Source organism: Rhinopithecus bieti, unplaced genomic scaffold (genome assembly GCF_001698545.2).
Source record: "Rhinopithecus bieti isolate Rb0 unplaced genomic scaffold, ASM169854v2 scaffold_20579, whole genome shotgun sequence".
NCBI classification, from domain to species: domain Eukaryota; kingdom Metazoa; phylum Chordata; class Mammalia; order Primates; family Cercopithecidae; genus Rhinopithecus; species Rhinopithecus bieti.
The window spans coordinates 444496-468734 of record NW_016810413.1 but is presented as its reverse complement, the minus strand read 5'-3'; the positions used below and the strand labels follow the sequence as shown (position 1 = coordinate 468734).

General features: G+C 39.9%; 1 protein-coding gene across 5 annotated transcripts in view; it reads right to left on the bottom strand.

Moving 5' to 3' along the window:
• Window positions 1-288: 288 nt before the first annotated feature.
• The window catches only part of COL8A1 (collagen type VIII alpha 1 chain), a 157479-nt gene continuing 133528 nt past the window's right edge, over window positions 289-24239 (bottom strand). For 3 of the 5 annotated variants that reach the window (XM_017891925.1, XM_017891924.1, XM_017891927.1), the window contains 2 exons: window positions 8460-8790; window positions 289-5238 (listed from right to left, as the gene is read on the bottom strand). In XM_017891925.1, coding sequence (XP_017747414.1) covers window positions 3329-5238; window positions 8460-8790 — 2241 coding nt within the window. In that variant the 3' untranslated portion in view covers window positions 289-3328. The remainder of the gene's footprint in view (window positions 5239-8459; window positions 8791-24239) is intronic. The other 2 variants (XM_017891926.1, XM_017891929.1) reach the window with 1 other exon arrangement.

Below are 24239 nucleotides of genomic sequence, written 5' to 3'. Positions count from 1 at the left end.
GGGATAGAATGTGACTGATGGTTAGTATCCTGGACCATGGAGATGAGGGCAACAGCCTTGAGGTAGAAGAGCAATAAGATGGAAGGAGCCTGGGGTCCTGATTGGAACTACCATGTGAGTCCTAGACTGCTTATCCTAGGAGCTCTTATGTCAAAGAGGAATAAATTGTTCGTGTAAGCTATGCTTATTTTAGGTCTCTATTTCAGCAGCTAATTCATAAGAGTAGGAATTTAAAAATGCTTGTGAGGTTCAGCGTCAACTGAATGATATGAACAAGATGAGAAACACACTTTTAAAGATATTTAATGATGGTTTTGAAATCAGTACAAAAATTTAAATACAGAAATGATTTGCTATTGACAAGTCTCAAATCTGTGATGGAAACTCAAACAAGTTACCAGTCTGTTCACCATTCATTGTATTCTGTAAAATATTTGATACCAGTCACCCACTACAGACATTCTTCTCCCCTGTGGGATGTCATACTGCATTAAAACTCTGTATTTACATAACAATAATACGAGTTTGGTCCATTTCACATGGAAGAATTCTGGTTAATTTTGAACTAAATAGGGATTATAGCACAATCCCTAGACTTTAGAACATGTGGTTGTTTCATCTCCTTTTATACTAATATGTTAACATGTTGTGCAGCACTCAAAAGGGAAATACAGGCACATAGATAATTATTTAAAACTCTTTTTTAAATTAAATGGAGTATCATTTAGGTCTGAGATTAGCACCATTGTAGAATGCACAGTATTTGACGTAGATGTTGCTCCTCTAGTGTCTAAAAGTTAGAAACCTATGTCTGGTAATACACATACACACACATGCACACGCATACACACACACACACACATATATAGGCAATTGAGTAACAACCAATAAATAAGTTGGAAGATATTTTGAAAAGTGAAATTTGGTTTTAACTAAAAAGATAATTTCTCTCTTGCTTGGTGGGAATTAAAAGCCCATACATGTACAGATAAATACCATTTTACAAATCACCTCATCTGACTTGCTTTAAAACCATTTCAATGTGGCTGTTTAGCAGAAGGAGCCAGTGGATCCATGTTTCCCCCATAGTCGTCAGCCCAAAACCAGTATCCTCAAGAACAACCCAAAGGATATTTGGCCACATAAATGCTGTCTGCTTTGAAAACAAAGGTTGTGGAGGTCATCTTTTTGTTGGGAAAAGATTGTTGTATAATTAGTGGTGACTAAGAACCCCTGTGGTAATGGACTAATTTCTCTTCTTAAAAATTGAGAAGAAACGGTGCTTGTATACTGTATAGGGAAATGAGATATTGGCCAAGAGAAGGATTTTTGTGATGGTAATAATGATTCAGATTTGACAAAGACACATTTCTATGTGTTTTCATACCGTATTTATTTGTGTATTTTTCCATCTATATCTATCCCCTTAACTCACGGTTTTATTTTTGACAAAAAGATACAAGATTCCACCACCATAACCCCACATTATTGCTTCAGGTGACTAATAGAGTCAGCAGCAGGCTAATAGCAAGCTCAAAATGGGTTTTCGGTGTTTTGAGATCAGATGAGGATGCCCAAAGTAGTTAGTATGTGCCCAAGCAAAAACCTGGAAAAATATTTATTTCTCCTTTTTAGACTTATATTGGCCTTTGATTTGTGCCAAGTACAGGATGACATTAAAAACACGGGCTCTTGTTGCCCTTTGACATTCTACATTGCCCTTCTACAGTCCGCTTCTAAAGAAACAGTTCTTTTCCTATAATTTTACTTCCTATACCCGGAAGCAGCACATCTGTTTTTAAATTCGAAATTTCAGAATTATTTTTTTCAAACATTAATTTTTCTGTGTAATTCTGAAACTCCCCCCTCACCAATAAAGTATGGCTTGGATTTTGAAAATTGACTTTGGCTGGGTGCGGTGGCTCACGCCTGCAATCCCAGCACTTTGGAAGGCTGAGGCAGGTGAATCACTTGAGGCCAGGAGTTCGAGACCAGCCTGGCCAACATGGTGAAAACCCATCTTTACTAAATATGCAAAAATTAGCCAGGCATGGTGGCGCAAGACTGTAGTCCCAGTACTCAGGAGGCTGAGACAGGACAATTGCTTGAACCCAGGAGGTGGAGGTTGCAGTAAGCCAAGATCGTGCTACTGCACTCCAGCCTGGGTGACAGAGTGAGACTGAATCTCAAAAAAAAAAAAAAAATTGACTTTGGAACCTCAGATTATACATTAATTTGCATACATACTAAACAGAGATATGTCTTCAAAATTCACAGTTACTAAAAATTACTGATATCTCCATGATTAGAACCACACTGTGGTTGTGTGTGTGGTCAAAGGAGGAGAATTTTTAATGCTATATAAGCATAACTGATAACTGCTATTACAAATAAATATTCCACAAATTTGGAAAGTTCAATTGGAGGAAGAGTTTTTTTCCTTGTAATTTCCAGGTGTTTATATTAGTTGGGCCATAGTGAAAATTACATGGAGGAAAGAAAATAGAAAAAAAAGTCACAGAAAAAAAAAATGAAATAGAAACTCTGGTGAGTTAATTACTGCTCATGTCTCCCGTCTGGTTCTCTAGCTGCTTGAGGGTTACTGTCTAATGCTCCACGAAAATGTCTTACCCAGTGCTAGGTACAGAGAAGGCACTGAGTAAATTCATAATGGCCGATTGGTTCACCCATTCTTTTAGAGAAAATAGACACGCAATTCTGATGAGGACTCCTGTTACTAAAAGACACAGCCTCTGATATGAGAGAGATATCCCTTTGACTAAAGCATTACCAGGGTCCCCAGGGCCCCCTCCCACTGGGGCAGTAACACTACAGGTCTCCCCACCATACATTCCATGTCAAGGTATCTACACAAATACAGAGGAAATTAAGCAAGTAAATACGGTATGTAATTGTTATCACTGATATTTCTTTAAGGCATATTTATAAATATTTTAAAGTAAACAATATGAGTGAGTGCCTTTCATTAGCTATGATCTTTCATACTGATATATTTTGACTGATCTGAATAAGCAGGTTATTGTGGAAGCATGTAACATGTAACAGCTAATATGATTCCAGTGGGTACAACCAAGTGTCAGTACTTGATACATAAATCTATCCCATCATTCTCAATTACAGGCTGCTGTGTGGAGTATTAAACATGCATCTTAGTTTTTATTTGTACACGATGGTCCAAATTTTCACTTAAATATAACTTTCCAACTATATAAATGTTTTGAAGCAATTAACGTTTTTCATTTGGATTTTTTGGTGCATCATTTTCTTTTCTTCTATAAAATCTCTTTCTTTTCTTTTCTTTTTTTTTTTACATGGGATACAATAAATATCCTGAAAAGGAGGAGTGGACATACTGCCCGGCATACAGTCCTGCAGCCTGTTCTGAGGGCATCTGGAGGAACACCCGGTCTCCGGGCCTGAGCAGCAGCACTGCACTCCCAGACGCCTGGTCCAGGAAGCCCTTTTTGTACTCGTCATACGTGTACATCACGGGCTCGTTGTTCTTGAATAGAGCAACCCACACGTTGCCCCCCTTGCAGTGAACGTGGTATGCAAAGTAGTAGACACCAGGGACCTCACAGGTGAAAATGCCCGTCTGCGGGTTGTAGTTCTGTCTGCCGTTATAGAGCAGTTTGTCAAACTTCACTGGGGCCCCCACCGGTGGGAAAGGTGCGGTTAGCTCGGCGGTAAATGCAGGCATCTCGTAGGCTGGCCCTCCATTCTTGCCTTTCTTAGCCCCGTAGGCATGGGGGGGTTTCACACCATCAATTCCCAGCCCCATATCTGGCAGATACTCTCCCTGGGGTGGTGGTGTAGGGGGCATCAAGGCTGGGGGTCCTGGGGGTCCTGGAGGGCCTGGGGGTCCTGGAAGGCCAGGCTGGCCTTGAGGACCAAGAGCACCAGGCTTCCCTGGGGGGCCATGAAGTCCTGCCACTCCGGGTTTCCCTATACCAGGGAACCCAGGGGGCCCTGGGAGGCCGGGCTCCCCTTTGGGGCCTGGAATCCCAGGTGGTCCAATGGGGCCACTAGGGCCCCCAATCCCTGGGATACCTGGGGGGCCCTGTAAACCCTGCTCCCCTGGGATTCCTGGCTCTCCCTTAGGTCCAAGAAGCCCTGGAACACCAGGGAGTCCTGGCACACCTTTGAGCCCAGCTTCCCCCTTGGGCCCTATGGGACCTGGCAAACCCCTCATGCCAGGAGGCCCTACTTCACCAAGGAAACCTGGCTTTCCTGGGAAGCCTTGAAGCCCTGGCTCACCCTTGGGACCTGGTGGCCCCTGTGGCCCTACAATCCCACCTTCTCCTTTGGGTCCAGGAAAACCAATAGCACCTGGAGGGCCCATAGGACCTGGGATTCCAGGCAGGCCTGGCTCGCCTGGAGGACCCCCTATTCCTGGGGCACCTATTGGTCCTTTCTCCCCTCTTGGTCCAAGAGCCCCAGGAACACCTCCCATGCCCCGGTCACCTTTGGGTCCTGGGAAGCCTGGTTTCCCAATCCCTGGAAGGCCTGGGGGTCCTGGTAACCCTGGCAGTCCTTGCTCCCCTTTGCCACCTGGAAATCCTGGCTGGCCTGGGATCCCATCCTGGCCTGGCTTTCCAACTCCGGGTATCCCAGGAGGTCCTTGAACCCCTGGTACCCCAATAGGGCCTTGTGGCCCAGGTTCTCCTGGAGCCCCTGGCTTTCCCAGGGGGCCCTGGGGTCCAGGGAAGCCTGTCACTCCTGGTTTGCCCACTCCTGGCAGTCCAACAGGGCCGGGAGGGCCATGCATCCCTGGAGGGCCCTTTACGCCTGGTGCACCTGGCATCCCGAAGCCCTTGTCTCCTTTAGGACCCCGAAGGCCTTGAGGTCCTGGTAGTCCTTTGAGTCCTCGATCACCCTTTGGTCCTGGTTGCCCTGGTAACCCTGGCCCACCTGGCTTCCCAATGCCAGGAAGTCCGTGAGGCCCTGGAGGTCCCTGTGGTCCTGGGATCCCCATAGGCCCAATTTCCCCTTTCTGTCCAATTTCTCCTTTTGCCCCAGGCATGCCCATGGCTCCTGGCTTCCCTGGCATTCCAGGCATACCTGGCTTTCCAACTCCTGGATATCCCTGTGGCCCTGGTTTTCCTTTAATTCCAGGTATCCCATGACCTGGCAAACCAGGGGGCCCAGGTGGTCCTCTTGGGCCAGGCTCTCCACGGGGACCTTGTTCCCCTCGTAAACTGGCTAATGGTATTTCTACTGGGAAGAGAAGAGAGAGAAGGGGTATGGGAGGAGAGAGAGAGATTGATTAGTAGATTGTCTCTCACATCAATGAAGTACTGACAACCATTATTTATTTCTGACACATTTGCCTAATACTTTTCAAGAGGAAAGACTGGGAATAATATGCTCATCTTCTAGAACTTAAAAATCAGTCTGAGTATGGTGGCTCATGCCTATAATCCTACAGCTTTGGGAGGCCCAGGCAGGTGCATCACCTGAAGTCAGGAGTTTGAGACCAGCTTGGCCAACATGGCAAAACCCCATCTCTACTAAAAATACAAAAATTAGCTGGGTGTGGTGACACGTGCCTGTAGTCCCAGCTACTTGGGAGGCTGAGGCAGGTGAATCACTTGAAACCAGGAGGCAGAGGTTGCAGTGAGCCGAGATTGCACCACTGCACTCCAGCCTGGATGAAAGAGCGAAACTCCGTCTCCAAAAAGAAAAAAATAAATAAGAAAGAAAAATCAAGCTGACAATTTTTTTTATGTATTTGAGGTATTTTTTGATAACTGATATGTGAAGCTGCTTGTATCAGCACTGGTTAAGTAAAGAAGCTAAAAGTAATGAAGAAACATTTTCCAAGTATAAAACTTGGAGATACTATGGTGTGTTTATTATAGTGAATTTGGAAGATTCAAAGATGTATAAAGAAAAATCAAATTTGCCTATAAGCCCACTACTCAGAGATAACCACTTAACATGTATATATATTTTCATCTCATTTGTTCTGGGTGTGTGTGTGTGTGTGTGTGTGTGTGTGTGTGTGTGTGTGTGTGTGTATTTTAAACAATATTGGAGTCATTATCCAAATTATAGTTGTATTTTATTTGTGGGGTACAAAGTGATACTATGAGTCATGAATACAATGTGGAGTAATTAAATCAAGCTAAATATATGTCACTTCAAATACTTATTTTTATCTGGTGAGAAATTTAAAATTTACTCTTTCAGTGATTTTGAAGTGTGTAATACATTATTATTAACTATACTCACTATGCTATGCAATAGATATCCAAAAAACAACTTATTTCTCCTGCCTAACTGAGGCTTTAAACCTTTCATCATCATCTCTCCATTCTCTCCCTCCTACCCCACCCCAAGGCCTCTGGTAACCACCGTTCTCCTCTGGGTTTCTATGAGTTCGATTGTTTTAGATTCCACATTTAAGTGAGAATATGCAGGATTTTTCTTTCTGTGCCTGGCAAAGTTTTTAAATATAATAATTTATGGCCAAAATATTTCCTCTTATGCTTAAATACAGTATGATGTGGAATATAAAAGGAAAGAATAGAGTTATTTTATTTTGTGTGTGGTTCAATAACATCTTACCTTTAGAATCAGTAGATTTGCTTAATTTCTTCAATGTGCTGTGGGATTTCCTAAGCCTCGAATATTAGTTCATTAATTTAACAAATACTTTCTCATATGCAAATCTGGCTTTTAAGTAGGAGAGCTGAGTAAGATATTTTAGAATGATAAACAGTATGGATGAAGTCGAGAGCTTGGTTTAGGAGCAAGAAGCTCTGCTTATCTTTCTGGTCTTGGCATAAGATCGTGACTGGGTCCCTTAAGCCATCAGCATCTCTGCTTGCCTGTCTACACACAAGAATAAGAATAAGACAGCCACGCTACAAGATTAAATGTGAAAGGTGTCACCGTTTCTCAAATTGTTATTGAAATACACAGCACACGCTGTTATAATGAACATGCTGTGCCTTTCAGATAAACACAACTCTGGATCTCCCATGCTGCTGGGACTAATGGATAACATGGAGAAATGAAATGTATGGTCCCAATATCTTCTTGACATAATGCTTATGTCACTAGTTGCACCTTAATCCTGACCATTGTACTTTTCACTGACTTACTGTCCGGGAATAAAATACAAACAGAGAATTCATATTCTTTTAAAATATGAGTACCCATCAGAGTAAGTACAAGAAGTGCCAAAGGCCAGGCAAGCCATTCAATAAAGGAAGGAAAAGAAATGTCTGAGATAATCTTCTAAGTATAGTACGAGCTCCTAAAGAGAAGAAAGTCAGTAATACTTTCTTTATGTGAATAGATATGATTATAGTACTATTCAGGCATGCTATTTCTAACCAGTGAATTGTATAGTTACTGTATTGAGTTATTTGGGGAAGAGTAGGAGAGATGAATCAGGAATCCCTGGTGTCTAGCACAGTGCCTGGAACACATTCTGTTCTTACTGAGGATTGTTGAATGAGCAGTCGTAGCAACTCCAGTTTCCTATGGTGCTTTAGCATTTACTCAGCACTTTACTTAGCATGTATGTCACTGATTCTCTCAACAATCTTATTTTACAAATGAAGAAAAATAGGCTCAGAAAGGTCAAATGACTAGGTCTCTCTCATTTCTGGCATCCAGGCATCTAGGCCTCTAAGTTCCAAATCCAGTAGTTCTCCAGAGGTGGAGCTTCCTGCCATTGTAGGGATTAGTGGGACTGGCTCCACTTACTCAAAGGTAATTGCTCCTCTGATGCAGCAAATGCTAGGTTTCTGAGAACTCCAGACAAACCAAATGAATTTATTGTCAAGTGTCTATCACACTGAGGGGCATTTTGTAGGTGCTAAATAAATATGCCAAGAAAGCAACAGGAGAGATTTTCAGGTGTCATCCCTAGATGCAGTCTGTACTCTTAGTTTCCTTCTGTTGATCTATTGATTGACATATGTAATTAGAGTAGTATTAAAAACACTTGCACTTATCTAATACTTTGTTCGCAAAATGCTTTCATGTGACTTTTCTTTTAACACAGCAGGTCCTTACAACACTGTTCTCTTAGTTCAGAAGACTGACTTGTCACCTTTCTTTGTTTTCACTGCTTTAGCTCCCAGCATCTGACCCAGAGCCTGACACAAATAGGTGCTCCCTATAGATAGTTGCTGAATGTTTGAATAAATAAATAATAAGAGGATAGACTATTTGTGATTTAACATATTTTATATAATCTGATGCTAGTTAAAATAATAAAGCAAAACATAAATGGTAATCTTATCTGTATCTTTAAGGTTTGAACTTTTCAAGAATATGGTTTAGAACACAGTAGGCATTTTAAAAATGCCAATAACAAATTCTAAAACTAAAGTTTCTCAAATAGATCTTCCCCCTCTGATCCCATAATTTAGAGGTTGGGAAAGCTGTTGTTTTATAACAGCCTGAGAGTATGATATTACCTTTGCCTTTCTTGGGTACTGCTTCCTTGCCCATTCTTGGCGCCGGTTGAATTTCCTTCATATATTGGGGTAGGTGCGGATACTCTTTGCCATACTGCAAGTGGGGCATCTCCTTGCCCATGGCAAGGCCATCTTTGGCCAAAGGCATGTGAGGTACTTGCTGACCCAGGGGCTGGTATTGTGGAATTTGTGGTGGCATCTGAGGAGGAATTTGAGGTGGCAGCGGCTTGATCCCATAGTAGGCACCAGCCTGAATGAGCCTGATGGAGCTCAGGGAAATGGTAAGCAGCACTCCCAGCAGCTGCAGAGGGCCAGGCAGCACAGCCATCACCTGTGGGAGGAACCAATGCACCAACTTGGTGAAACTCTGCAAGGCCAGGTGACTTGAGTTTATTTAGAGATAGAAGCGGGGAATAAAAGGGAAACAGTCTTTAACATCAGAACTTCATGATAGAAGGCAAATGAAAAGGAAAATGCTACCTTTCTATAGAAAACAAACAAATGAAAAATAGAGAAGAGTGGAATCTGTCAAATAAAGGCAATTGGTGGGAACACAGACTATGGGAGAGACTACTGGTTGTCCCCCATATCGATTCTGCCTTTCTTCCCCTGTTTTCCCATCTTCACTTGGGAGTAGAGCAGCCCAGAATGAAGACATTTCAGCCAGGCAGGGCCATTTCAGCCATTCTGGCCAATTGTGTGTAGTTGTCATGGGTGTACATTCCAGGAAGAATCCTAAAAAGGAGTGGGCATGTCTTCCCCTTCCTCCTTCCTTCTGACTGGATTGCTGATATGTTGCTGGAAACATATTTTTTTAGGGAATATTTTAAAACATATTTAAAAACATATTTTTTAGGTCCCTTTATTAAGGGACCACACATCTTGGACCATGAGGTGAATGCAGTGCACAGAAGATGACAAAACAAGCTAGAAGAAACCTCAGTCCTGGTTGAATACAAGATGCCATACCAATCCTTAAATCTGGACTTTGTTTACCCAAGAGAGAAGTGAAGTTCTATCTTCTTTAAGTCACTGTTAGTTTGGGAAGTCTACATTTGCATGAAATCTAATCCTAACAGAATACATTCTGATAAAAGGAGGCAAAACTGGTGACAAGTTAGGCTTTGTTAGTAAGTGCCAAAATTATATTCTAAATGGAAACAGTTAATAATTTATAGGCTTTATGTTACAGTAGAGATTTTTCATCTGCCAGATGAGGGCTGCTTTGATGTAGTCACAAACAAATGTAAAGAGCAAACTGCAACAAAGACTGCAGAAGTCTTCTGAATTGAAGAGAAAAATGCCTCTTCATATGACAGTATGAAATACTTTAAAAATCACTGTCATAATTATGCACCTTTATTTCTTGTATTTAAATACTATGAATTCATTAGTTTAGAAATTGGTTAATTGGACCGTTAAAGTCTATTTTTGTTCTTTTATGAAAGAAAGGAGTTTACGAAGCAAATTAGTTGTATAAATACGAGGGAGATGTTTAACTATTGATAAGAATATGCTGTTTCTAAGCCCATTAATAGCACTCTTTACAAATTGGCAGTAAACAGAATTAATATAAATGGGGCTTATCTGTTTATAAAAACCAGCTTGAAAAGACCTCTGTTTGGAAACGCCCTAGGCCTAAAACCAGACAGCCAGATAAGTGCATTGTTGGCAAATGCACACTAGAGGGCAAGTGTGGTACACACGTAGGTCTGTTCAATATTCTGCCTGCCCAGCCCTGTCCCCTGTAGTACTAACACTGGGCATACACCCATTACATGCTCACACTTTATTAAGGGACTTAATGAAAATTTGAATCTTAAGGGCCATGTCATCATAATGCTGGAGAGAGAGAGAGAGAAGTGGCAAGTTTCTCACAATGTTTAATGTAAGTATCTTCTGGAAAACTTTGAAAAAACTTCTGTCTATATTCAATTTCCATTCTCACAGGAGTTGTTTTCTTTGCTTTTGTCTTACTTAATTCTGGGTCATAGTTTTCCACTTCTTAGAAAATGTGCGTTGATTTTGCAATATCCTATTCAAGGGTAATGCCAAGAGTGTAAACAGGCTACAAAAGATTGGTTAATAAAAGCACCTAAGAAAATACTTAAAATGAATCCCTATCACAAAGTTCAATGCTTTACAATTTTCTAAATATACTAACTAATCATTTTCCTCTGGAAAATGAAAAAACAGTTGCTAGGCCCATTTGGGAATACTAAGATGAATATAATATGGCCAGTGAGCCTTACCATCAAGGAGCTTGTACTCTTAGTAGGGGTGACAGATGTGCAAACTGTTATTGAGAGGCAAAGGATATCTAGCAAAAAGTAAATTTTCCTCCTACTTCTGTTCTCCAGTATCTAAAATCCCTTATATTTGAAGCAACAATTTTTCCTCATATTTTTCAGATAGTCTGTGGATATGCACATGTAATATACATCCCTTTCAAACATAAGTTGCAGTATACTATACACACTTCTATTTTTTGCTTTTTTCATTCAAAGATCAGTACTTATTTCTTGTCTAGTTATGTGTATCTAAACAGATTCTTTAAGTTCTTCATTTATTAAAATAAGACTTGGAGGTTCTCTTAAGTCTTGTTTAGCTTTAACATTCAATGTCTGCAATACAGTTACTAGAGATCTGAAAGTGTTAGTCTATACCAGAAATGTGTGGTAATATCTGGTAATGTATAAGCTGGTGCTTAATTCTACTTTTGGGAATGAATGAATTTGGTTATTGAGCCCCAGACTTGTGGTAAAGTCTTTAATAATAAGCTAGCATGTTTGGCCCTTCACTCTTCCATCAATTCAGTGGATGTGTTGGATTATACTTAATAATCTTTAAACCAGGACAATCTAATGAAATACTGGAAAACTGGAAGGAGATGAAATGCCTGGAAGAATACCAGTTGAATTATTTCCTCTCGTAGGCTTGGCCTTTCTCTCCTGTAAACCAGCTCCTTAGGTCTGCCATCTGCCATTTCTCTGGCTCTTTATCTAAATAAACTTTGTTCAGTTTTAACTTGAATATTTATGTAAGGGCCCTGGTTAGAATTTACCACTTTACTTATTCCTACTAATTTTCTCCTGTCCCTGAGGATATTTTTGGTGGTCAAAGTGGTGTGATGGTTCTCCCAAATCACTAAAAAGAACATCAAATTTGGGTAACTTTATACAAACACCTGGCGAGAAAGAAGGAACCTGCGAAATTTTGCTGGGAAGAAATTGTGGTAGTGGGTTTTCATGCCTCTCTTTCTGGGAATGTGGAGCACAATAATATTGTGAGTTCTCCTTAATATTTTCTTTGATTTCTATTTGTTTGACAGCTGGGTGTGTGTGTGTTTGTGTTCTTGAACATAAGCATATCTAAACATATGTAAACATTGAATCTTTGCCAGCCAAGCTGGCTTAGTGATGGGTGTCATGTCATGTGACAAAAGCACTGTCAAATAAGTCAAAAGACTTGTATTTAAGTTTTGACTCTGCCATTCTTCATGCCTATGACCTTGGACAAGTCCCTTATCTTCACTAAGGCTCAGTTTTCTTACCTATAAAATAGAAATTATAATCTCTGTCTATCCCTCAGAGCTGTTCAGAGGTAGAAATGATAATATGAATTCTTTGTAAGCTGAAAAGGACTATTCACATTTAAGTTATTATTAATGGAGTGTGACCAGAAAGACAAATCAAAACCAACTAAAATGTCAAACATTTTCAGAGAAGGATACTAGCAAAGTAAATGTGAGGTTAACTGCAATAATGATAACCTAACATGAATAAAACAGTAATGGCCATTAAATGTACTTGTTAAAAATGATTTAGGAAAAGAACAGCTGAACCAAGGCACCAAGGCAGTCATTCATTCATGTGTCAAGAATTACCAATCCTAGACATCTTGAACAACGCTAAATGGCTTCCTACATTTGGTCAGGGCTTCAGAGAGTTTCAGATTCCTCATATGACCTGTAATGTATATAACAGAATAATATGATATATATATTAACAGAATAATGTGATAGATATATTATTTTGGATGCTCCTCAGCATTCTATTTGTACATTTATCCTCATGATACTTTGGCTTACTATACAGAAGAATGTTTAAACATTTAATCTGTTGGTCCTTGCCTTGAATCCAACTTTCCCTTTCACATAGGCTAACACAGCATGTCTTTGTGTATGTGTGTGTGTCTCTGTTTGTTGTTTTTGATTGTTTTTTTGAGACAGAGTCTCGCTCTGTCGCCCAGGCTGGAGTGCAGTGGAGCGATCTCCGCTCACTGCAGCTCTGCCTCACAGGTTCACGCCATTCTCCTGCCTCAGCATCCCATAGCTAGGACTACAGGCGCTCACCACCATGCCCGGCTAATTTTTTGTATTTTTAGTAGAGACGGGGTTTCACCGTGTTAGCCAGGATGGTCTCCATCTCCTGACCTCGTGATCCACCTGCCTCGGCCTCCCAAAATGCTGGGATTACAGGTGTGAGCCACCGCGCCCAGCCTATGTGTGTCTCTGTTGTGTGTGGTGTGTACAAGCCTCTCTAATCAGCTCCTGGGCTGGTCCTCTGTGCCTCCTACTTGTACAAGATTTGTAGTCTCTCAAGAGCCTCAGATTTGCCACCCTAAAGGAAGGGAAGGTCAGGCAGAATCCTCTTCCAGTGTTCACCAGAATTGCCTTCCTGGTTTTTCCATGCCACTCAAAGAAAATTCTCTCTTGATTGTACTTCTCAGGGCAATTCATTCATTAGATATATCTATTAAACACTTACAAATTGTTAGGAAATGTTCTGAGTATTGGAGATACAGTGGTGAATTAGAGAGTGGAGGTCTTATTGAACTCACATTCTAGTGTGGACAGATAGGTGATAAACGTTAAAAATAAATTTTATAATTTCAGGTTTGAGTGCTGTGAAAAAGCAATTGTGGGTGTCTTAGTTATTAGGGCTGCTATAGCAAAAATACTATAGGCTTATAAAGAACAGCAATTTCTTAGTGTTCATGAGTCTGGGAAGTTCAAGATCAAGGTGCCAGCAGATTGGGTGTCTAGTGAGAACCCACTTTCTGGTTCATAGATGACACCGTTTTGCTGTGTCCTTACGTGATAAAAGGGGCAAGGGAGCTCTCTGGAGTCTCTTTTATAGAAGCACAAATTCTATTCTTAAGGACTTTGCACTCATGATCTAATCATCTCCCATAGGCCCCACCTCCTAATATCATCACTTTGTGGGGGTCATATTTTAACATATGAATTTGGGGACATAAACATTCAGTGTATAGCAGCAGGGTAAAGGGATCAAGAATGACGGAGTGGAAGCACTCCGATGTTTTGGAAAGAATAGTAGGGAACGACATCTGAGGAAGTAAATTTTGGATACAGATGTGAAGGTTGAGAAATTTATCTCTCTTAAGACAATGTATGGGGAAAAAAGGAGGGTCCTATTTACTACAATGTTAGTTGAAGGTACCTTTCATAATATAGACTCATTTCAAAAGTATGTTCTTCATCCATGCCTGACCTCATTTTGAATTCTTTATTTACCATATTCTTTTTTCCTGGAAGATAATTATTTTCCTTTTATTTCTCTGTAGATTTCAGTCCTACCATTAGTTTTCTATGGTTGTCATAACAAAGTATCTCAGACTGGGTGGCTCAATAGAAATTAATTTTCTCACGGTTCTACAGACATTGAAGTTCAAGGTCAAAATATTGGCAGAGTTGGATTCTGCTGGAGCCTCTCTCCTTGGCTTATAGACTTNATTTTGAACTGCCATGCTAGGAGCTGTAGAGGATTCAGGCACAACTTAAAGGTCACTTCTGCCTCAATGTCAATCCAAGGCAAAGACAGACGTGAAAAAAAAATACAAAGAAACCAGTCCTTCCTTTCCTTATCAGACTTTCTATATTTTCCCCCTTTCTCTTTTTCCTGTGGCTTCCCTGATTCTTTGCCCTTTCCCAGGTTTCTGAGTCCCATCTGATGCTTACAATCTCATCAGATCACTTTGAACTTGAAACACAGTAAAGACTAATGTCCTTCAGAGGCCACAGTGGGACACTGAATCAAAATCATCTTCCTTCTCACTGGTTCAGGGACAAACTTCTTGTAAAGCAAGAAGGAAATGCCAGTGTGATATAAGTAGGGTGGCATTAAAACTCAAAATACCTCCTCCATAGGTCTGCTGTGTGCCTGAAATTTCTGTTAAAGTTCCAGAATTGTAAGCAAACAAAATAAGGAATAAATGAAAATAGTCCACTAGACGGTAATGCCTCTTTTGGAGGGCTCTTTTCCTCAATAGCCAGATTTTATGACTATCTTGCAGCAGAAAAGCCAGAAGCCTACAGAAGCTAAGTGACTTACCCACAGTCCAAAGATTTGTATGACAGATGATTGATTTATAATGGAGAACAGGGCCCAAGGAACTGGGACTCAGGAAATTTAGGAGTATTGGGCCTGGGACAGTCTGGGAGGTGTAGGTGGATTACCCTTGCTGGGAATGGGTAGAGAATAACATGGAGGTACAAGGTAACAGGAACCCTAGAGAAGCCTAGCCTCATCACAAAGCCTCTCTCACAGTTTCTGGGAAGAGAGGGTGGCCATCACGGCATGATTAATTTGTGTCTACCACATCACCACTTAGAGACAGGAGTTAATGTATTCAAGAGGAATCTCCTGCAGCCTGGCCTCCCAGGAAAGGAATTGTCCTCCACCAAAGCTCCATGGAAACTGGTTACAGTTTACACATAAGACGAACATAAGACCTCCCTGCGTCTTCACAGTCTTTTCTCCATATGTCTGTGTCCTACTTGCCTCTTCTTATTTACCAGCCACACCGGTCATCCTAGTGACCTCATTTTAATTTAATTTCCTCTTAAAGGCCCTATTTTCAAATACGCTTACATTCTGAGGTACTTGGGGTTCAACATATGCATTCTGGGGGACACAACTCAGCCTATCACACCTTCTTTCCTCCAGACCAACTCTATTCCTGCCTCTTCTGTGAAGGCTTCCCCACCTCCATCATCATTATTCTCCTAAAGTTAAATACAAAGTCAGATGTGACTGTAACCAGGCTTACGTTTTTTTTCTTGTTGTTTTTTGTCCATTAGACTAAACATGATTGTAAGCTTTCTGAGGACAAGAAGAATTTGACTTCTTCGTATTTACTGATAGATCCTCACAGTCCAGATTCTTAGTGTGTTGATAGGGGGGCTTTCAAAAATATCGAATTCAGCTTCACTCCCCAATTAAAATTCTGCCTACAGAGGTTGTTGATAGAAAGTCCTCCTATTTTTAACTTGGATATTAATAATGATGGGAACATTTAAAAAGCAGCTCATTATCTTGTACAGTTTTGTTGCTTTTTAAATTGTCTAAGCAACTTTTAGAGAGACTTACCTTTTTTGATTCATATATGGAGGTGCACATGTAGCTTACTATTAGTGGTGGAGGAAAGGAGGGCATGTTGAGAAAATGAATCCCAAAATTTGGCCATAAGATAAAAGATGGGCACATGTCCTTTTATTGTTGTGCTAAGATCATTTTCAAATAAGCCCACCTTAGGGTCATCTGATAAAGGATATGTACCTTTGTTGCAAAATTGATTAGTATTAGAGATATTAACAACTCTTTAACTATATTGATCAATCACCCTCAGGTAAGTAACTCAGCATTATCTCAACGTTGTTTTTTTATTTACTGGAAAAAAGTCCCAGGTACTATATAGTCATGAGGTGCATAACGACACTTAAGTCAGCAAAGGACCCTATTTATGCCAGTGGTCCCATAAGAATATAATGGAGCTGAAAAATTCCTGTTGCCTAGTGAGGTCTTAGCTATCATACTGTCTGTGGTGCAATGCATTATCTTTTCTATGTTTAGATATATTTAGATATACAAATGCTTACCATTGTGTTACAGTTGCCTACAGTATTCAGTACAGTAACATGCTATATAGGTTTGTAGCCTAGGATTAATAGGCTATGCCACATAGCCTAGATATGTAGCAAGTGGTACCATCTAGGTTTGTGACACTCCATGATGTTTGTACAATGACAAAATCAGTTCATGGTGCATCTCTCAGAACATATTCCCATTGTTAAATGACACATAACTGTACTTCAAATACATTATATCATTAATCCCATATCCATTTCTTAGGTCTTTTTTGACATTTCAGTTTCTAATTGATAATGTCCCCATCCTGTATTTATAGGATTGATTATTTTACTGAAATTCAAGACTGTATACAGTTATTCCTGTTAAATTCCGAGTCAAAAAATGAAAACTGTTACTTGATTACTTGTAGGAGCTGCCATCCAATATATTAGCTGACAAAGTTCCAGCTTTGTTTTACAAGGTACAGATCCATCTAACTGTACTGTCAGTTTTCTCCATCTTGTCCTCCAAATATCAAAGCCCTCTTTTTGCGTGAAATAAGGAATTCTTCTGTTACATAAGACAAGCTCTTAGACAGGCTTCCTTACTCTTTGCTTTTCTGACTAGGAATACACGCTTAAAATATTAATTAAGTCACAAAGCCACTGGCAAGGTAAATATGCTGAGATGGAGCCTGATAGGGTTTGGCTCTGTGGCCCCACCCAAATCTCATCTCAAATTATAATCCCCACATGTCAAGGGAGGGACCTAGTGGGATGTGATTGGATCATGGGAGTGGTTTACCCTGTGCCATTCTCATGATGGTGAGTTCTCATGAGATCTGATGGTTTAAAAGTGTTTGGCAGTTCCCCCCAACCCCCATACCTTGCGAGCACGCTCTCTCTCTCTCTCCTGCTACCTTGTGAAGAAAGTTCTTGCTTCTCCTTCTCCTTCCATCGTGATTATAAGTTTCTTGAGGCCTCCCCAGTCATGCGGAACTGTGAGTCAATTAAACCCCCTTTCTTTATTACTCAGTCTCAGGTAGTTCTTTATAGCAGTGTGAAAATGGACTAATAGAGAGCCCAAATAAATAAGCCTGTCAGATTCTGGTCAATCAATCACATGGAGGCAGTGGGCAAGACCATCAAATACACATTCACTGGTTTTGGTCATTCTGCTCATTTACATCTACCAGGATGGCTATAAATGTAAAACAGCCTAAATTATATGCTTCACTAACAAATCCTGAATTCTGTAATTGAGAGCAGCCAATTACCCCCATGTACTAGCTATAGTCAGATAATTACCTCATGGGACCAACAAAACTTGAGAAGTCAATTAGGTTGTGCCCCCAGCTCTAGAAATGAGCCACACACATAATGCCTCTGAAATGAATGGCCAACCACCACATTCCAAAGGTTCTCCAGAGGAGATTTTACAATATTCCCTAGTAACCAATTGTAGGATTTCACATTAGATTTCCTAATATCTAATCTGAATCTCTTCTGCTGAACTGTAAGCTCATTGCCTTTTTTCCATTCTCAAAGGAGTTGGGAAACATCTGGAGAATATTTTTCTTAAAATAATAGCTCACATATTTGAAGTTTGCAATTAATTTTTTTGTTTCTCTAACTGGAATAGTGTTGGCTGCTAAACAGTTTATAAAAGACTTGAGAGAACCCCTAAAAAAGAAATTCTAAAGTAGAATATATATTTTTTTCTTTCCATAATATGAAAGCATCATTGTTTTCAGAGCAGAAAATACCTAAGTTTTAGTTCTGACCCAAGTAAGTCACCTATCCTGTCTGGGCATCAATTCCCTCATTTGCAGAATGAGAACATTGGCTATATGACTTTGAGGTCCCTTCTACTTCTAAAGTTTTCTTGTAACTGTGAATGTGAAGAACATATCCACACTTCACAAATACATAATTTTAGGGGCTGGGCACAGTGGCTCATGCCTGTAATCCTAGCACTTTGGGAGACCGAGGCGGGCTGATCACCTGAGGTCAGGAGTTTGAGACCAGCCAGACCAACATGGCAAAACCCCATCTCTACTAAAAATACAAAAATTAGCCAGGCATGGTGGCGCATGCCTATAATCCCAGCTACTCAGAGGCTGAGGCAGGAGAATTGCTTGAACCCAGCAGGTGGAGGTTGCAATGAGCGGAGATGACACCACTGCACTCCAGCCTGGGTGACAGAGCAAGACTCCATCTCCAACTTAGGCACTCAAGCCTTTGTATGTCAGAAAGTTAGATCAATCTCATACTTACAGTTACTTTTCAATATTGCACTCTGCCTTCTTACAGTTGGCTATGGAATAAGGATGGAGAGTTTGTACACCCCCTATCCCCCATAAATATTCCTCTGGTCAAATAAGCTGTACTTGTCCAGAAACCAAAGGGGGAAAATAAGAAACACAATTTAGGGACAATAATAATAATAATACATGACTTTTTTTTTTTCTTACCACATTCAAAGGTTGAATACAAATGTGGAGCTTACTGAGAAACCTTTAAAAAGTGGCTATGAAAGATAATAACTTCCTACAATGTGTGTGCTCAAAAATTCCTGCAGTCATTCAGCAAATATTGATGTAGGCTTCCAGTCATAAGAATGACAAATACAAAGTATGCAGGTTGGAAAGGGGAAATAGGTAGTTAATGAGTGTGACATAATCATGCTTTAGGAGCAACAAAAATTTTGTAAGAAAAATGGAAGATCTAACATCCAGAGGCAGCTCTACAGTAAAGTAGGGGATTGTGAGGGCTCTGCAAGAATAAGGTCCTTGCCATTCCTTGGACCTGGCGATACACGGCAAGGTGAGTTCCTTCTTGGTATGGCTCTAGAAGGACTGCGGAACACTGTTATTTACATGGACAGCTTTCTGTTTTCTCTGCACTAGTACAGTTTGTGTAACCAACACAATATAAAATAAGTGTTTTCAGGCCTTTTGCAAGGGAGAGATGTGTGGGGAAATTTCATCTAATGTAATCCATTAAACTGGACATCATAAAAATATTTATTTAGAGCAAACAACTATAATATGTTATATAAAATATAAATTTTATAGTACATTTCTTGGGGGTCCAATTGTTGAAGTTTTATTTAGCTAAGGTTATTTTGAATCATATAACCCTGAATGACTTGATATTAAAAAGTTAAGCCATAAGATTTCTATCTTACATGGGGAGAACATTAAATCATATCAATAGCACTTGGAAAATAAAAATAATTATTCAATGTTTTCTAAAATTGGTTCCTCCTACCCCCTCACCCACCACCACACACAAAGACACCATTCAGTCAGAATGGCAGTCCTACTAAAGTTGCAATAATTTAGTCCACAATTTCTGAATTATAAAAGAGCTAAAAAATCTTGACAATTTCTTGGTCAGTGAAAATGTGGATTTATTCTTTCCTTGTTGCATGGTTCAAGAGTAGCAGAAGTCATTCCACAGGACTGCTCCCAACAATGAATTTAAATTAAAAAAAATTTAGTTCTAAACTGGGGCTAAGCCTAAAATACTCAATTGTGATAAATCATCATCCACAGAGAGGGCAGTCTCTAAAATCCACCACTTTTCAACCACAGCTCCATCTAGATAATTAGCCTGCGTGGTAACATCCTGCCCTTTGAACAAAGGCAAAGCTTGGAGAGCAACCAAACCACAGCTATCTTGGTATTGGAAGTTCCATTTATTTAAGGGGTGGAATTTATTTTGAGGGATAGAGAGATGGATGTGGTGTCTGGGAGGAAAAATCATAAGGTTTTCACAGTTAATCCACTGAACATTTTTCAAAGAAAAATGGAAGTGGAGAAAGGAAAGGGCAGAGTATTATGTAACAGATGCCAGGTCTTCAGGATATATTAGTTAAGGACGCTGAGAGTGTAAAGGACTTTTCTTTTTATGAGCAAAACTCATTACAAGGCACCAGAACTTACTGGAACATATGGAATTTCATTGATAAACATGGATCACAAATGTTATTTCTTAGGACTTAGAGTGTGAGTAGAGCACTGAACTGGATATGGGAGACTTGGAGTCTTCTCTGTAAACTTCTCTGTCATGATATCCTTGTAAACCTTTCAGGGCCTCCTTTTACTAAACTGTAAAATGAAGGGAGTGAATTAGATGGGGAGTGGGGGGTTGTAGAAGCCCAGTGCCTAGAGGAAGTAGCGAGAGGCATGAATGAGTCCAGTTGGCTGACTAGAGTTTGCAACGAAGTTAGCAGGAGCAGAAAGTTTGAGCTAAACTGCCTGAATTAAATCCTGATTCCATCATTTATTAGCTGTGTAATATTAAGCAAGTTACTTAACCTGTCTGTGCCTTGGTTTCTTTTTGATAAATTGCTGCTGATGATAACATTACCTGTCTTATGAGGTTTTTGAGAAGATTAAGGGAATTAATACAAGTAAAGTGCTTACAACAGTGTCTAATATAGTAAGCACTTTATAAGTGTTAGCTATTATTTAAATTAAGAAAAAGAAAACGGTGGTGGTGGTGGAGGAGGAGCAGTGGTAATAACAGATGGGATCTTGAGCACACGTTCCATGACACTTTGCTTCACTGCAGTATCATCTTGAAGAATTTGTAAGGTTTTTGTTTTTACACTGTTCCAGACCTGTTTTGAAAACTAGGCTGACCGATTGTCCCCTGGCTCAATGTTCTTGAGATCAATGATAACTTTTACTAATTTTCAGGATGCTTTTAAGATTCTACTTATATCTATGTTAAAGGTCTTAGGCTTAGCTTGAGCTGAATGACAGGATCGTGGAGGCATTTTTCTAAATCCCCAGTCTGAGTATGCAATTTAAGACTTCCCATTGCAAGGAAAAATCTCTGAAGTTCTCTTTGTCTGAAGAAAGGCAAGGTAAAGATAGTTTCTAATAAGTAAGTAACAAATATTGTGTTGGCTTGCCCATTTCAGTGCAGTGTGTCTCCCACCTGTTTGCCACATGCAAACACTAGTTCAAAGGCTGGATCTCTTCTTGCTCCCTTTCCCCCAGAAAAACTGGCCACGCTGGGGAGCCTTCTTTGTATTAACTGCAAAGGGCTTTGGCTTTGAAATTCAGAGAACTGAAGACATTTCTGCCAGGTGATAGCAGCAGGTTGCCCTTGTGGGAGTGACTACAGAATGTAGGCTGTCTTTTACTGCTGAAGGAAGTAAAATCCACAAGTAATATATATATAAACCTTTAGGTCAGCAAAATAATCAGCTTACAATCACTTTTTTAGCTTTATCTTTCCATGCTGTTTTGGGGGACTTGAATAATAATATTGCTACAACAAACATTTATTTGTTGTTTACCATATTTAAAGAGTTATATCTAAAAGATTCATTCCTTACCCATAGACCTTTACATAATTTTGTGTATGAAAAAACACAGACTCAATTCAGTATATACTTCTTTTTATACACAGTGAAAAGTAGTATCCTCACGTCTAAAATGCCAAATAAATCTCAAACAATATTTAGCCATAGACATTTGTTGAAATACAAAGGGTAAATTTCCCCCTAAGTGAAGCAAATCTGTAATGCATTTTATTTTGAAAAACTAATTCTTGGTGATAAATTCTATAAGCTGGTTTGGGGAAAGACATGCCATGTAACAGCTCACTTAAGTGTCTGGGGGAATAGAATCAAAACTTTATCTTTGGGAATTCTCTTTGCACTTAGTTCGTAACTGTGCACAAAGTAGTCTTGACAAATCCTTGCCAAATGGCACCATTTTCATCCTGCCTACCCCTTTTCTAAATGTTGAAGTACCATCTTGGTAGTGTGATGGCTGAGAGAGCACCTGAACACTGGATCGATGTTACTCTTCCCCCTGCTTACTGTTTTCATTTTCACTCTCCTGATTTTGTGTCCTGAGGTCTCCTGCCAGCTTCAAGAATGGAAAATCCTACATAATAGCCATTCTTTCTTAGAAATTAACAAAGAGTGCTATTTTTTTCTTTATTTTAAAAGCTCTGTAAAGAATGATGAAGTGTTGACCGATGGTAAAATATTCTTGAGATCAGTGATAACTTTTACTGATTTTCAGGATGCTTGTAAGATTCTCTTTATACCTATGATAAATGTCTTAGACTTGGCTTGAGCTGAATGACAGGATCATAGAGGCATTTTCCTAAATCTCCAGTCTGAATATGCAATTTAAGACTTCTCATTGCAAGGAAAAATCTCTGAAGTTCCCTCTCTCTACAAAAGTAACCTCTAAGACCCATTTCCTTGTTTGTAAAACCAAGATTGTTAGACTAAGTGACCCCAATGTTACTTTTAGGTCTAAAAACTCATGTCGTTGGCCCTGTCTATCTTAGTTATTTTTGTTGTTGTTGTCTTTAATCATGCCAGGGATGGGACATAGTCAGGCAGTAGGTTATTGGAGTCGAGTATTAACATGAAATGGGATGGGTGTTGATAAAAAGGAGGGGAGATGAGCATTTTATTATTTCATATTCAAGTGAACTCTTCAACAGCATTTTGCAAAGTTCCATAATTCTTTTCTCTGTGATGGTCTGTTTTGTGGGCCACATGCTTGCCATGAATTTCTGTCTCCTTGCTGTGGAAACCAGCCAAGAATACATTATTGACCACCTGCTCACTTTCTTACACAAGATGTCTCCCCAGACTTATTTTTTTTTTGCTTTCCTCTCCTGCTGGTTTATAGCTTATGTGGCAATAAAACTCTTTGAGAGTTCTCTTAAGGATGAATTAATGCCACTTAAGTATATTTCCGTTAGCTGCCCTTTTATGGTTCTGTTTAAAAATAAAGGGAGAATCGGGGCAGCTTCGTTCTTATTGAAATTTTCCTTCCTTTTGCTTTAAAGTTACCACTCCTCAGAAATAGTTACACTCCAAGAGAGCTTTGTTAACACTAGAAAAACGTCTGGGAAATACTGTCAGAAGACAAACTTACCATCTTTCAGTATTTTTTTTTCCCCATTGGAAAGATATTTACACTATAAAGAGACCCAGCTCAGCCTGTGTGAGCTTTCCTTGTATTCCTTTAAATATCAGAAAGTGTGTCTGAATTCCAGAGGAACAGAATGCAATCTTGTTCTCCACCCTAATAGCAAACAGATTAAGGATTGGTTGTCATGATTCCATTTCAACTTTGTGCAGTCTGCATTTTATTTTACTTTCCCCATCATTTATATTTTATTCATTCATCTGAATCTCACAGTTCTAACTCTGAGAGTTGGGAAATGTGGTGTCTGTCCTGAGCTCGCCACCAGCCTCTGTGATTCATCTTCTGTAGGTTTGTGGCTTCTCTGCTCTAAGACCGTAATAGAATCTGGGTATTGAGGAAAAGATTCCAGCAAGACAAGCACTACTCTCTAGTGGAGTATTTTTCTCAAAGGCGTTCAAACCAGAGCAACTCCATCTTGAATAGGGGCTGGGTAAAATAAGGCTGAGATCTACTTGACGGCATTCCCAGGAGGTTAAGGAATTCTTAGTCAAAGAATGAGATGGGAGGCCGGCACAAGATACAGGTCACAAAGACCTTGCTGATAAAACAAGTTGTGGTGAAGAAGCTGGCCAAAATCCACTAAAACCAAGATGGTGACGAAAGTGCCCTCTGGCCCTCCTCTCTGCTTGTTGTATGTTAGTTATAATGCATTAGCATGATAGAGGAACACTCCCACAAGCACCATGACAGTTTACAAATGCCATGGCAATTTCAGAAAGTTACACTATATGGTCTAAAAGGGGGAGGAACCCTCAGTTCTGGGAATTGCCCACCCCTTCCCCAGAAAACTCATGAATCCACCCCTTGTTTAGCATAGAATCAAGAAATAATTGCAAGTATTCTTAGTGCAGCAGCCCAAGCTGCTGCTCTGCCTGCAGAGTGGCCATTCTTTTGTTCCTTTACTTTTTTTTTTTTTTTTTTTTTTTT